This window comes from Hylobates moloch, unplaced genomic scaffold, assembly GCF_009828535.3.
Source record: "Hylobates moloch isolate HMO894 unplaced genomic scaffold, HMol_V3 SCAFFOLD_5, whole genome shotgun sequence".
In the NCBI taxonomy this organism is placed as follows: Eukaryota; Metazoa; Chordata; class Mammalia; order Primates; family Hylobatidae; genus Hylobates; species Hylobates moloch.
The window spans coordinates 62,288,940-62,302,988 of NW_026652280.1; the positions used below are offsets into that span (position 1 = coordinate 62,288,940).

At 41.5% G+C, this 14,049-nt stretch overlaps 1 protein-coding gene and 1 pseudogene across 23 annotated transcripts in view; both read right to left on the reverse strand.

Annotated features, from left to right (window-relative positions):
- The window catches only part of DLGAP1 (DLG associated protein 1), a 993,959-nt gene that overhangs the window by 78,441 nt on the left and 901,469 nt on the right, over positions 1-14,049 (reverse strand). For 19 of the 23 annotated variants that reach the window (XM_058438584.1, XM_032152723.2, XM_032152722.2 and 16 more), the window contains one exon: positions 12,008-12,381. In XM_058438584.1, the coding sequence (XP_058294567.1) occupies positions 12,008-12,381 (374 nt within the window). The remainder of the gene's footprint in view (positions 1-12,007; positions 12,382-14,049) is intronic. The other 4 variants (XM_058438592.1, XM_058438587.1, XM_058438586.1 and 1 more) reach the window with 1 other exon arrangement.
- On the reverse strand, positions 4,557-4,677 carry LOC116470114 (small nucleolar RNA U13; annotated as a pseudogene).

The window sequence follows — 14,049 nt, forward strand, 5'->3', positions numbered from 1 at the left end:
TAAAAACAATTCAATGTAAGTTATATAAAATTAAAATACAGAAATATATAATGCAGAAAGAGAAAGTCTCCCAAGAATTATTGTCAATTATTTGATGTATATTTGTCTATCTTCTTTTATATATATGTCTAAATATATATATTTAAATGATTTTTTTTTTTTTTGAGATGGCGTCTCACTTTGTTACCCAGGCTGGAGTGCAGTGGCACGATGTCGGCTCACTGCAAGCTCCGCCTCCCAGGTTCACACCATTCTCCTGCCTCAGCCTCCCAAGTATCTGGGACTACAGGTGCCCGCCACCACGCCTGGCTAATTTTTTATATTTTTAGTAGAGACGGAGTTTCACTGTGTTATCCAGGATGGTCTTGATCTCCTGACCTCGTGATCCACCTGCCTCAGCCTCCCAAAGTGCTGGGATTACAGGCGTGAGCCACTGCACCTGGCCTAAATGATTATTTTATTTTATTTTATTTTTTTGAGACGGAGTCTCACTCTGTCCCCCAGGCTGGAGTGCAGTGGTGCAATCTCAGCTCACTGCAACCTCCACTTCCCGGGTTCAAGTGATTCTCCTGCCTCAGCCTCCCAAATAGCTGAGATTACAGACGCGCGCCACCATGCCCAGCTAATTTTTGTATTTTTAGTAGAGACGGGATTTCACCATGTTGGTCAGGCTTGTCTCAAACTCCTGACCTCGTGATTTGAGTGCCTCGGCCTCCCAAATGGCTGAGATTACAGGCGTGAGCCACCGCACCTGGCCAAAAATATTTATTGACTTCTTATGTTTCTATCTGTAAATTGTCTGTTCATATCCTTTACTAGTCTCCTTCTTCCTAATTAGGCTGTTTTTTATTTTCTTATCATAAGATCTCTTTATATCTTATGAACCTAAACTCTTTCTCTGTTACATATACTGCAAATGTTTTCTCTCAGTTTATCATGTGTCTTTTAAACTTTGTCCTTCATTGGAGAGAATCTTAGGTAGTCACATCCAGCTTTTATGGTTTGGAAAGGCTTTTTCTCTGAGCATATTTTTAAAAGTCCTCTTGTATTTTCTTTTATGCTTTCATGTTATCTTTTTTTCATATTTAATTCTGTCTCACTCTGTCGCCCAGGCTGGAGTGCAGTGGCGCAATCTTGGCTCACTGCAAGCTCCGCCTCCCGGGTTCACGCCATTCTCCTGCCTCAGCCTCTCCGAGTAGCTGGGACTACAGGCACCCGCCACCACACCCGGCTAATTTTTTGTATTTTTAGTAGAGACGGGGTTTCACCGTGGTCTCAATCTCCTGACCTCGTGATCCGCCCGCCTCGTATTTAATTCTTAAATCCATCATCCTGAAATGTTTCTGCCAAAGATACATATGCAGAGATCTAATATTACCCTCCTGTACTACCTCCCTTGGGTTATCAATGGATCTGGCTCCACTTATTAACTAATTCGCTTTTTTATTTGAGATACCAGCTTTATCTGATACCAAACTTTACTCACATATATTTTCCCATACATTCTCATATAGGCATTCCCATCTACAGTCATGACACACATAGTGACATGTCTGTTAACGATAGAGCACATATACAATAGTGATCGTAAGATTATAATGGAACTGCCCTGTGCAGAAGTATCTTTTGTACTGTATTTTTACTGTACCTTTTCTATGGTTAGATACACAAATACTTACCATTATGTTATAATGGCCTACAGTGTTCAGCACAGTCATATGCTGTACAGGTTTATAGCCTAGGAGCAATGGGCCATACTATATAGCCTAAGTGTGTAGTATGCTTTACCTTCTAGGTTTGTGTAAGTACCTTCTATGATGTTCACACAATGATGAAATCACCTAATAACACATTTTCCCAGGTGTATCCCTGTCATTAAGTGACACATATATACAGACCTGTTTCTGCCTATTGATCTGTTTGGCTTATTGACCTTCCCTCTCCTTTTTCCTAAATATAATTTTTTTTTTTTGAGATGGAGTTTCACTCTGTTGCCCAGGTTGGAGTGCAGTGGTGCGATCTCGGCTCAGTGCAACCTCCACCTCCCGGGTTCAAGTGATTCTCCTGCCTCAGCCTCCCAAGTAGCTGAAATTATAGGCGTGTGCCACCATGCCTGGCTAATTTTTGTATTTTTAGTAGAGATGGGGTTTCGCTACATTGGCCAGGCTGGTCTCGAACTCCCAACCTCAGCTGATCTGCCCGCCTCAGCCTCTCAAAGTGCTGGTTGCGTGTCTGGCCTTTCCTAATATAATTTTGTAATCAGTCTTGATATTTTCTATGACAAGTCTCCTCCTGTAGTTCTTTTTTCAAAAAATATAATTAGGCTAGGTGAGGTGGCTCATGCCTGTAATCCTAGCACTTTGGGAGGCCGAGGTGAGAGGATCACTTGAGCCCAAGAGTTAAAGACCAGACTGGGCAACACAGCAAGACCCTGTCTCTACAAAAAATAAGAAAAAAAATAGCTGGGCATAGTGGCATGCACCTGTACTCCCAACTACTCAGGAGGCTGAAGGAGGATTGCTTGAGCCTGAGAGGTGGAGGCTGCAGTGAGCCATGATCACGCCATTGCACTCCAGCCTGAGTGAAAGTGCAAGACAGTGTCTCAAAAAAAAAAAAAAAAAGGTAATTTAAAAACAAAACAAAAATCTCTAGGTTATTTTGGAGTATTAACTTCTAAGTAAACTTTAACATCAAATTGTCAAGCTCGTCCTGTTAGCCTCCACCAAGTGATAAAAATCACATTGGAATTTTTATTGGAATTTCTTTAAATATTTGTATTAATTTTCAGGAGATTGTTGTCTTTTTACTATGTAGTATTCCTGTGTAGGAATATTAAATAATTTTTCTTTTATTACAGTATTATATTTTATTTATTTATTTGCTAGACGAGATCTTGCTATGTTGCCCAGGCTAGAGTACAGTGGCTATTCACAAAGTTGATCCCATTAGTGATCAGCACGGCAATTTTGACCTGCTCCTTTTCTGACCTGAGCCAGTTCACCCCTCCTTAGGCAAACTGATGGTCCCCTGCCCCTGGCAGGTCACCATACTGATGCTGAACTTACTGTGGACACCCCATCACTATAGTGCACTACATGTGATCCTCCTGCCTCAGCCCTGAGTAGTGAGAATATAATGACGTGATGTTTTTTTTTTTTCTCAGGATAGAGTCTTTCTCTGTCCCCCAGGCTGGAGTGCAGTGGCGCAATCTCGGCTCACTGCAACCTCCGCCTCACGGGTTCAAGTGATTCTCCTGCCTCAGCCTCCCGAGACGCTGGGACTACAGGCGTGCACCACCACACCCAGTTAATTTTTGTATTTTTTAGTAGAGACAGGGTTTCATCATGTTGGCCAGGATGGTCTCGATCTCTTGACCTCGTGATCCACCCTCATCGGCCTCCCAAAGTGCTGGGATTACAGGCGTGAGCCAACGCTCCCGGCCACCTGGAGGTCTTATATTTTATGGAAGGTAAGTTTTTATATTGTTTTCAAATAGGAGTTACATATTATTTCTGAAGCTCAATTGTGTTGTTTTATAGTTTTTGTTACTATTGTGAATGGGTTATTTGTGTACCTTTATATTTTGTTTATTGATAATATATAGATAAGTTATTGATTCCTCTGTATATATTATATTCTTTCGCGTTGCTGAATTCTAATGGATTTTCAGTGGTTTCTGCTAGGTTTTTTTTTTTTTTCTTTTGAGACAGAGTTTTGCTCTTGTTGCCCAGGCTGGAGTGCAATGGCACAATCTCGACTCACCGCAACCTATGCCTCTGGGATTCAAGCGATTCTCCCGCCTCAGACTCCCGGTTTCTGCTAGAATTTTAAAGGTGGACATGCATATTATCTTCAAATAAAAGCAATTTTGCTTTGTTTTGAAATATTTACACTTCATTTCTTGCTTTGTGTCTTGGCCAGTAAAGGCAAACAACACTGAATAAGCCTATGAACATATTCATCCTTACTTGACTTCTGACTCTGGAATATCTCTAGCGTTCCGTCTTTAAGCAGAAGTTTAGTTTGGTTTTATTTATTTATTTATTTATTTATTTATTTATTTATTTATTTATTTCTGAGACAGAGTCTCATTCTGTTGCCCAGGCTGGAGGGCAGTGGCGCAATCTAAGCTCACTAAAACCTCCACCTCCCAGGTTCAAGTGATTCTCCTGCCTTAGCCTCCGGAGTAGCTGGGACTACAGGCATGCACCATCATGCCTGGCTAATTTTTGTATTTTTAGTAGAGACGGGATTTTGCCATGTTGGCCAGGCTGGTCTCAAACTCCTGACTTCAAGTGATCCACCCACTTCAGCCTCCCAAAGTACTGGGATTACAGGTGTGAGCCACCACACTCGGCCTTTAGTTTGGTTTCTTATAAATGCTTTTTATCATGGTGATACTTGGAATGGCTTCTGATTTTTACCAAATGCAATACTTTTTACTGTCTATCTTGATACCATATTTTTCCCCCCAAAGGCTAAAATAACTTTGAATTTCTGTGACATACACTACTTGGTAATAGTATATTATTTTAATTTTTATTTAATTTTTCTTACTTCAGACAGGAAATACGCTGAATTTAAGATGTGCCTCCCTCACGTTTAAGATGTGAGGGAGGCACATCTTAAACGTTTGTGTGAAGACCCAATCATCATGCTTATGAACCACAAAAAGATCAGTAAAAGTATACCATTTTTAAAAATATATATACACTTTGATTAATTCTCAAATTTGGTAATTTTTACATCTATTTTTGTAAGCATGTTATTCTATAATTATTTTTTCTTGTGTTCTTTCAAATTTAGGTATTAGAGTTATGCTTAATTGATTAAAATATATTAAGAATCTTGGCTAGGTGCAGTGGTTCACGCCTGTAATCCCAGAATCCCAGCACTTTGGGAAGCCGAGACGGGCAGATCACCTGAGGTCAGGAGTTTGAGACCAGCTTAGCCAACATGGTGAAACCCGGTCTCTACTAAAAATACAAAGATTAGCCGGTCGTGGTAGTGCGTGGTTGTAGTCCCAGCTACTTGGGAGACTGAGGCAGGAGAATTGCTTGAACCCAGGAGATGGAAGTTTCAGTGAGCCGAGATCACACCACCACACTCCAGCCTGGGCGACAAGAGCAAAACTCCATCTCAAAAAAAAAAAAAAAAGAATCTTGATCTTTTCTTGTAATATTACGTGCTTTAAATAACATAGGAATTATTTGTTTCATGAATGTTGAGAAAACCTTTCCTGTTAAAATGATCCAAGTCCATAACATTTGTGAAAGGTTTTTTTTTCTTTACGTTTTTTGCACTTTATTCTATGGTTATAAGATTTCTTCTTCCAGGTTTTTATGTTATTTATTTATTTATTTTTTAGAGAGAGGGTTTCTGTCATCCAAGCTGGAGTGCTGTGGCAAAATCATGGCTTACTGCCACTATGAACTCCTGGTCTCAAGTGATCCTCCCGCCTCAGTCTCCCAAGTAGCTGGGACTCAGGTGTGTGCCAGCACGCACGACTAATTTTTTCTATTTTTTGTAGAGACAAGGTCTCATTATGTTGCTTAAGCTGGTCTTGAATTCCCTGGCTCAAGCCATCTACCCACCTTAGCTTCCCAAACTGCTGGGATTACAGGCGTCAGCCACTGAGCCTGACCTCTTTCCCCAGATTTAATACTCCCTCTTGCATCAGTATTAGTAATATACATGAGTGTCTATATTATTTTGACTTTAAAATTTACCAACATTAAGCTGTCACAAGAATCTTTTATAATTTTTCAAAAGGTCATATACTATTCTCATTCCTAATATTGTTGATTTCTATTTTCCCTCTCTCAATAAGATTTGTCTATTTATTTAGTATTTTCAAATAACCAATTTTGGTTTATCAATTCCACTTTACTTGTTATTGCCATTGCTCTGTTTTGTTTTCTAATGCATTTATCTGTACTTTCATCATTAGTAATTCCTTCTTTTGAATCTGTTGTTCTTTTTCTAGCTTTCTAAATTGAGTGTTTATATTGTAATATTTCTTCCTTAATTATGAAAGAACATAGGGCTAAAAATCTTTCTTAGATCATCACTATGGCCACAGCCCATAGTGGTGATTTATAGGATTCCTGCTGTCATTTATTTCGAAATAATCTTGAATTCCTTCTGTAATCCAAATGTTATTTAGATGTTTTAATATTTTCAAATGGTTAGATTTTGTTATCTGTTTAGTGTTAATTTCTAATTTTTAATGCATCATGGTTGGCAAACATGACTGATTATTTCTTCTTTTTGGAATTCATTAAAATGATCTCCATAAGGTTCATTAGTTTTGACTTGAGAGAGGTCCCTCCAAAAATCTCTTTCCAAATAAACACTGATGCTGACTTCCAGGCCATCAAAATAAAGTCTTTAAGGCTTAAAGTATCTCCTTAGTGTTCCTTTATTATTTTAAGTCAATAAATTATGAATCCAAAATAATGTGCCTTTTTACTTTATTTATTTATTTATTTCGAGACAGAGTCTCCCAGGCTGGAGTGCAGTGGCGCGATCTTGGCTCACTGCAAGAGCCGCCTCCTGGGTTCACGCCATTCTCCTGCCTCAGCCTCCCGAGTAGCTGGGACTACAGGCACCCGCCACCATGCCCGGCTAATTTTTTGTATTTTTAGTAGAGATGGGGTTTCACCATGTTAGCCAGGATGGTCTTGATCTCCTGACCTTGTGATCCACCCACCTAGGCCTCCCAAAGTGCTGGGATTACAGGAGTGAGCCACCACGCATGGGCCTTTTTATTTTTCAAAGCTTTCTTTCAAATAGTAACAATTCCTTTGGTTTGTATTTTACTTGACAGAGACAAGTTTCATTATCTGCAGTTGGACTTATTTCTTCACATAAGCATAAAATATTAATATATCTCTGTACACTTGGGCAGGTATTAAGGAAATAAATAAGCCTTAAGAGTACGATCTAAAATAACTAAATTTTCTTTTATTTTTAATTCAAAGAATAGAGAAAGCCATTGCATTTCACATAATGTGAAGGATTAAGCTGTTCTTTTAATCTGTTTTGCAACTTGAGTTAAATAATAGACGGAAATCATGATGTACCATCGGGAGGCAGAGGAGTCAGGGCCTAAAGGTAGGACATGAAACTCATCTGTAGTCAGAATTACTCTGGAGAGACTAAAAGACAGTGTAACCAACTGTTGCCAGGGGTCACCTTTGGGGAGTACAGTAGGAATAGGAGGTGGGAGTGGGAAAGAAGGGGAAATCTCATATTTTGCTCTATACACTCCTGTACTATAGGAACTCTTTATAATAATACTGTTTACATGAATTACTCACTTTGTAATTATAAGAAAATTTAAAAAAATTATCCTAAAGGTGCCTATGACTTTTAGTTTAGACATACAACTTTGCTCTAAATCCAGAGCAGCCAGTCCCCACAATGCCCCCCTCACCCCCAGCACTAGGGCATCAAGAAAAACACCAGATAAAGTACTTGACTTGTTTTGGTGCCATATTATACAGAAATTTATATCTTTAAATATTCTAGAATCAGAGTGCCATGAGGTGCTCCCATAAGAACATAGGAATCAAGACTGCACATGGATCATGTCCATTTTAGGCCTTTTAACACACATGCTGATCGAAGAAAACAGCACATTTATTTATTTATCAGACAAAGAGCTTTGTTTTGGTGATTTGCTTACTGTCTAGCAGCCCCAAGCCCATCTTCTACATTCAGTTGCTCTTCGACACTGGGGCCAGGACTCCCAAACTACATTTCCTAGGCCTCCTTGTCGGCTGGTTTCCAGTTGTGTTCTAACAAAGGAAGGTGGAAGAAGAGAAGGAACTTCCTTCCTGTTTCCACCTTCTTCTGGCATCACTCCTGCATGTGAAGGCAGCTATGGCTCCACCCTCCAGCTCCTTTTTTATTTTTTTAGAGACGGAGTCTTGCTCTGTCTCCCAGGCTGGAGTGCAGTGGCGTGATCTCGGCTCACTGCAACCTCCACCTCCCGGGTTCAATCAATTCTCTGTCTCAGTCTCCCGAGTACTTGAGATTACAGGTGCCCACCACCATGCCCAACTAAATTTTTTGTATTTTTAGTACAGACTGGGTTTCACCATCTTGGCCAGGCTGGTCTTGAACTCCTGACCTCGTGATTCGCCTGCCTTGACCTCCCAAAGTGCTGGGATTACAGGCATGAGCCAGCACAGCCGGCTCCAGCTCCTTCCTTTTTTTTTTTTTTTTTTTTTTTGATATGGAGTTTCACTTTTGTTGCCCAGGCTGGAGTGCAATGGCGCAATCTGGGCTCACTGCAACCTTCACCTCCCAGGTTCAAGTGATTCTCCTGCCTCAGCCTCCCGAGTAGCTGGAATTACAGGCATGCAACACCATGCCCAGCTAATTTTTTGTATTTTTAGTACAGACAGCGTTTCTCCATGTTGGTCAGGCTGATCTCGAACTCCCAACCTCAGGTGATCCGCCGGCCTTGGCCTCCCAAAGTGCTGGGATTACAAGCGTGAGCCACTATGCCCGGACTTTTTTTTTTGAGACAGAGTTTCACTCTTGTTGCCCAGGCTGGAGTGCAATGGCACAATCTTGGCTCACTGCAACCTCCGTCTCCCAGGTTCAAGTGATTCTTCTGCCTCAGCCTCCTAAGTAGGTGAGATTACAGGCATGCACCACCACACCCAGCTAATTTTTTTATTTAGTAGAGACGGGGTTTCACCATGTTGGTCAGGTTGGTCTCAAACTCCTGACCTCAGGTGACCCACCCACCTCGGCCTCCCAAAGTGCTGAGATTACAGGGGTGCGCCACCGTACCTGGCCCTTCAGCTCCTTTCAACAGCCCATGCACCAGCTGCTCTGCACCACTCTGAAGTCCCAGCACCACCTGACCCTGCCACCTCACAATCTGAGCACAGGCTACCCCAGGCCTTTCTTCTGAGCTCCTAAACTTCTGGTAACCCCACCTTTTCCTTCTTGCTCCTTTTATTGCTCTCTCAGTCTTCCCATAGCTGTGTAACCAATTTTCGGTATTAAGCTGTCTCTGTTTAAGACGTGAGCCTGGTCTGTGATTTCCTGGATGGGATTTTATCCAATTCCATATGACTACACTCATGTAAATTAAAAACGCTTAGGATGTCAGCCAAAGTAGGATGTTGTGTCTTCCACTATGCGCTGGTATAAAACTATCCAATGAAACTTTTTTCAGAAGATGCATGGTAGTTATTTCCCTGAAGAAGCACAATCCTCATGCATAAAAAAAGAGGAGACAAAAAAGAAGCAGGGTTCATCAGAACAAGAATGGAGGACATTGTTCTCTTCCTGGTCCAAGCCTCATCCCCACTGGTCCTAGAACTGCCAGCTCATTTGCATCAAGTATTAGCATCTTCTAAGCTTTAGTCATTGTATATAAATTTATCTCTGTGATTTTTTTACTCTTAGCTCCAAATATTGGCAAATGGCACCTTTTATGTATTGTATCTAGGGTAATCTACTTAAATTTATAAAGTGGCTTTCAAAAATTGTAGAAGAAATTGCAGGATATAAGATCTCTGTCCAAAAAAATAATAATTGAGAAAGTCCGTGGTATATTTAGTTCAGCATATTTAGCTAATTAGAATTTTAAAGGACAATATTAATCATAACAACTAAATCTAATAATTGTTGAACCCTTATGCCTGGCACTGTGCTTACAGCCTTTCATATATTTTATCAATTAATTTTTACCATACCCTAAATGCACCATATGAAATAAGGACTATCATTATTCTCATTTTCCAGATGAAGAATCTGAGATACAGAAATATTAAGTAATTGATCTAAGTTCACAGAGGTTATAAAGTAAGTAGTTGTAGTATTAGCTATTGGGTATGAATTAAATTTAAAGTTTTGGTAAAGGATTGGAAACTGGCCCTAAGAGGGAAAGCATGGGAGGAAGTCCAAGATCCTAGTGTGACATATTTTGGGAACTTGCATTTAAATTTGATTTCTGTATAACGAAATTCAATGAACAGTTTGGGTCTTTAATTTTTTTTTTTTTTTTTTTTTTTGGAGTCTTACTCTGTAGCCAGGCTGGAGTGCAGTGGCACAACCTTGGCTCACTGCAATCTCTGCCTCCCAGGTTCAAGTGATTCTCCTGCCTCAGCCTCCCAAGTAGCTGGGACTACAGGTGTGCACCACCATACCCAGCTAATTTTTGTATTTTTAGTAGAGACAGGGTTTCACCATGTTGGCCAGGATGGTGTCGATCTCTTGACGTCGTGATCTGCCCACCTCAGCCTCCCAAAGTGCTGGGATTACAGGCGTGAGCCACTGCGCCCGGCCTTTTTTTTTTTTCTTATTATTCTCCATCAAAGAAGTAGTATAATGTGATCATGTTAGACACTGGGTACAATCTTGGCTCTGTCAAGAAAAAGCAGGTGACCTTGGGCAAGTTTCCAACCTCTCTGTGCTCTCATCTGTGGGGTAGAGATGATCCCAACACTATGCCGTAAGATCGTTGGATGAGTTAAATGAGTGTCACGTGAAGTACTCAGTACTTTGCTATAATTTATATAGCAGTGTACAATGATTAGAGGAAGAATAAGAACAATTTTTTAATTCATTAAATATCCAACTATTTAAGACATGAGATAACGTCTCAAGTAAAAACTTTTCTCCCCAATGTTATATGTGGATTTAAGTCTAGTTCCATCCTACTGAGTGAAAATAATAATTATTATTATTATTCTGAGACTGCTTTAAAAAATCTAGCTCCCTGTGGAGGTTATAGTTCAGTGGGTGCATCACCACGACTAAACATACACAATATAGTGATGGTCACACAACAATGTGAATGTCCTTAGTGCCACTGAACTGTACGTGTAAAAATAGTTAAAACGGTCTTTTTTTTTTTTTTCGGATGGAGTTTTGTTCTTGTTGCCCCGACTGGAGTGCAATGGCGTGATCTCGGCTCACCACAACCTCTGTCTATCGGGTTCAAGCGATTCTCCTGCCTCAGTCTCCCAAGTAGCTGGGATTACGGTCATGTGCCACCACGCCCAGCTAATTTTGTATTTTTAGTACAGACGGAGTTTCTCCATGTTGGTCAGGCTAGTCTTAAACTCTCGACCTCAGGTGACCCACCCGCCTCGGCCTCCCAAAGTGTTGGGATTACAGGCGTGAGCCACCATGCCTGGCCACGCCTGGCTTTTAAATTAGCCTTAGAGTGGGTTCAATGTGGATGGATCTATTCAACAGCAAATTGAGAAGTTATTATTCAAAGGGTACCCGCAGACTGACATAGCACAACAAAAATGGAGAGAGAGGATGATTTTTCTTCTTTGATAGAAGAACATTTCTAGCAGGGTAACCCAAGCTAAACAGATGTAAAAGAAACAAGGTGGAATCAGTTTGATCTTATCTTTGAAAAGCAGAAAAACAGTGAACCGAACTGAGAAGCCTACTGAGTTTTCTACCGTTTTCATGAAATGCTTGATTAGGCTGAAACTAGTGCACATTCTTTCCTCATGATGCTGTGATGTGAGTTATTGCTTTCCACACTGTCAGTCACTTTGGTCTTGCTCGCCTTCACTCCCACATCTGTGGGAAGTGATTCACATTTTTGTTCTCATATGGTCATTCAATAGTGTTGAACATACTGTTATGTGGCTCGATGACCCCGGCTATTCTTGCAAGTCCACTCTATTTTCTAAAAATAGAAATGTGCGTTAGGAATTAAAAGCACCTCATGTTTGATTGTGTTCATGTTCTTCGAATTATCCTGCAGTTTGAGTCACACATTCAATTTAGAGAACAAAAATAATAGCTGCTAATAATGTCTACAAAGAAAATACTTTCATAATCTTGGTCACATTTAACAATATACGGAGTCCACAGCCAATCACTTGAAAATCTGGTCCTACGCATAGATCTATGATTCCAAGCGGCAAGAAAGCAAATCTTCCGGGGAAACAAAAAGTGTTATATTCCTTAGTTTTAAGCTCCTATTTCAAAGGATAGAAAGGGAGGCTGTTACCTGTATCCCAATAGACAGGCATCGATTTTTCTTAAAGTGGTCCTTCTTCCTGTCCTCCGTGGTGACGGTGGCTATGGTAGTCGTGGTGGTGACGGTGGCAGTGTTATTGCCCATGTGTTGACTGGCAGGGCCATGGATCTGGGCGTTTGCAGCTTCGATGGCGGCTGTCAGAGCCTTCATACTGTCCAGGCTCTCGGTGGAGTTGCTGAGTCCAGACTGGCTGATAATATCTCCTCGCTGGCCCTGTCCGTCCATGTAGGCATCCTGGGCTGACTCTGTGCTACTCTGGGCTGTGATAGAAATGAAAGGTTTCGTGGTAGTTCTGGGTGGGACTGGAGGTGGTGTCTTCTTATATGTTGTAATGCAAGATGACACTGGAAGACAGTGAAAACAAAGACACTGTGATTTCTGCGTGGGTTTTAATTTCTGATATTGTAACTGACAGCCATTGGAAATTAGGGCACATGAAACACACTGAGACATTTAACAGGAAAATAAGTTCCATTGACAGGCTGAGACCCCTGCTCTCCGGAGTTGGTTTGGGTCTCATCTGAGGTGACACTTCCACAAAACTGAGGGAGAAAAACACTGGGAAATATCAATCTCTGAAATGGAAGTTTCTGAAATGGAAATTAATATGAATCAACATAAACTAGACATGATTAGCCCTCTGTCGAAACCTTTCCAGCCAACAAATTGTATAGGCACACAGAGAAGGTGAGGGGAGTTTCTGTCTTCAGGGAAAACACTAAATATAGCTAATATTAAACAGAGTAACTCATTAGAAGAGATTTCAGTGGTTGATAATAAACATGGAAAAAGAAAAAAGGAAGGCAAAGAGGTTGTGAGGATGTGTGTTCTGATCCTAATAACAAGGACGAGGTGTCGGGGGGAGAAGGGTACACACGCCATCGTAGCTGCTGCAACATTCATCGAAGCCAGTTCTTTCCTTCCTTCTTTCCTCCCTCCCTCCCTCCCTCCTTCCTTCCTTCCATCCTCTCTGCTTTTCCTCTCTCCCTCCTTCCCTTAAAAATATTTTTAAAAAATAGAGAGGAGGTCTCTCTGTGTTGCCCAGGCTGGTCTTGAACTCCTGGGCTCAAGAGATCCTCTCCCTTAGGCCTCCTTTCAGAGGACAGAAAAGAAGGCTGTTGCCTATATCCTGAGAGACAGACACATAGAAGTGCTGGGATTACAAGTGTGAGCCACCCGGCCTGGCCACTTCCCACCTTTCTGTCTTTCTGCCTGACTGACAGACCTTCCTTCCTTCCTTCTTTCCTTCCTGCCTTCCTTCCTTCCTTCTTTCCTTCTCTCCTCCCTCCCTCCCTCCCTTTCTCTGTCCCTCTGTGTTTCCCCACCTCCTTCCCTTCTTTCCTTCCTTCCGTCCTTCCGTCTTTTTCTTTTCTCTGTCTTCCTGTCTTGTCATCCTTCCTTTTCCTTCTCTCTCTCTCCATCTCCCTCTTTCTTGTCTTTCCCCTCCTCCTCCTCTCTGTCTTCCTTCTTCACTTCCACCTTGCCTGTCTCTCTCTCTGTCTTTTTCTGGGTAAGCTCCCACTATATAAACTCCTTTTGTTGAATTTTTGCTTGTTTCTGAGCAGAACTACTCACTGAGAGTATTGACACTGTACAAAAGTCTCCCATTGTAGAAATTAATCCACATGCTAGCTTATAAATCAGTCTTCGTGGGTTTGGTCTGTATGAGTCACTCCCTAAAGTGTCTTCCTTTAGGGCAACTTGGTCGAGTCAAGGGCCTGAATCTGACTGGGTGTGGTGGCTCTCGCCTGTAATCCCAGCACTTTGGGAGGCCCAGGCGGGTGGATCACCTGAGGTCAGGAGTTTGAGACGAGCCTGGCCAACATGGTGAAATCTCGTCTCTACTAAAAATACAAAAATTTAGCCGGGCATCGTGGTGCATGCCTGTAATCCCAGCTACTCGGGAGGCTGAGGCAGGAGAATCGCTTGAACCCGGGAGGCGGAGGTTGCAGTGAGCTGAGATCGTGCCACTGCACTCCAGCCTAGGCGACAGAGCGAGATTCGGTCTAAAA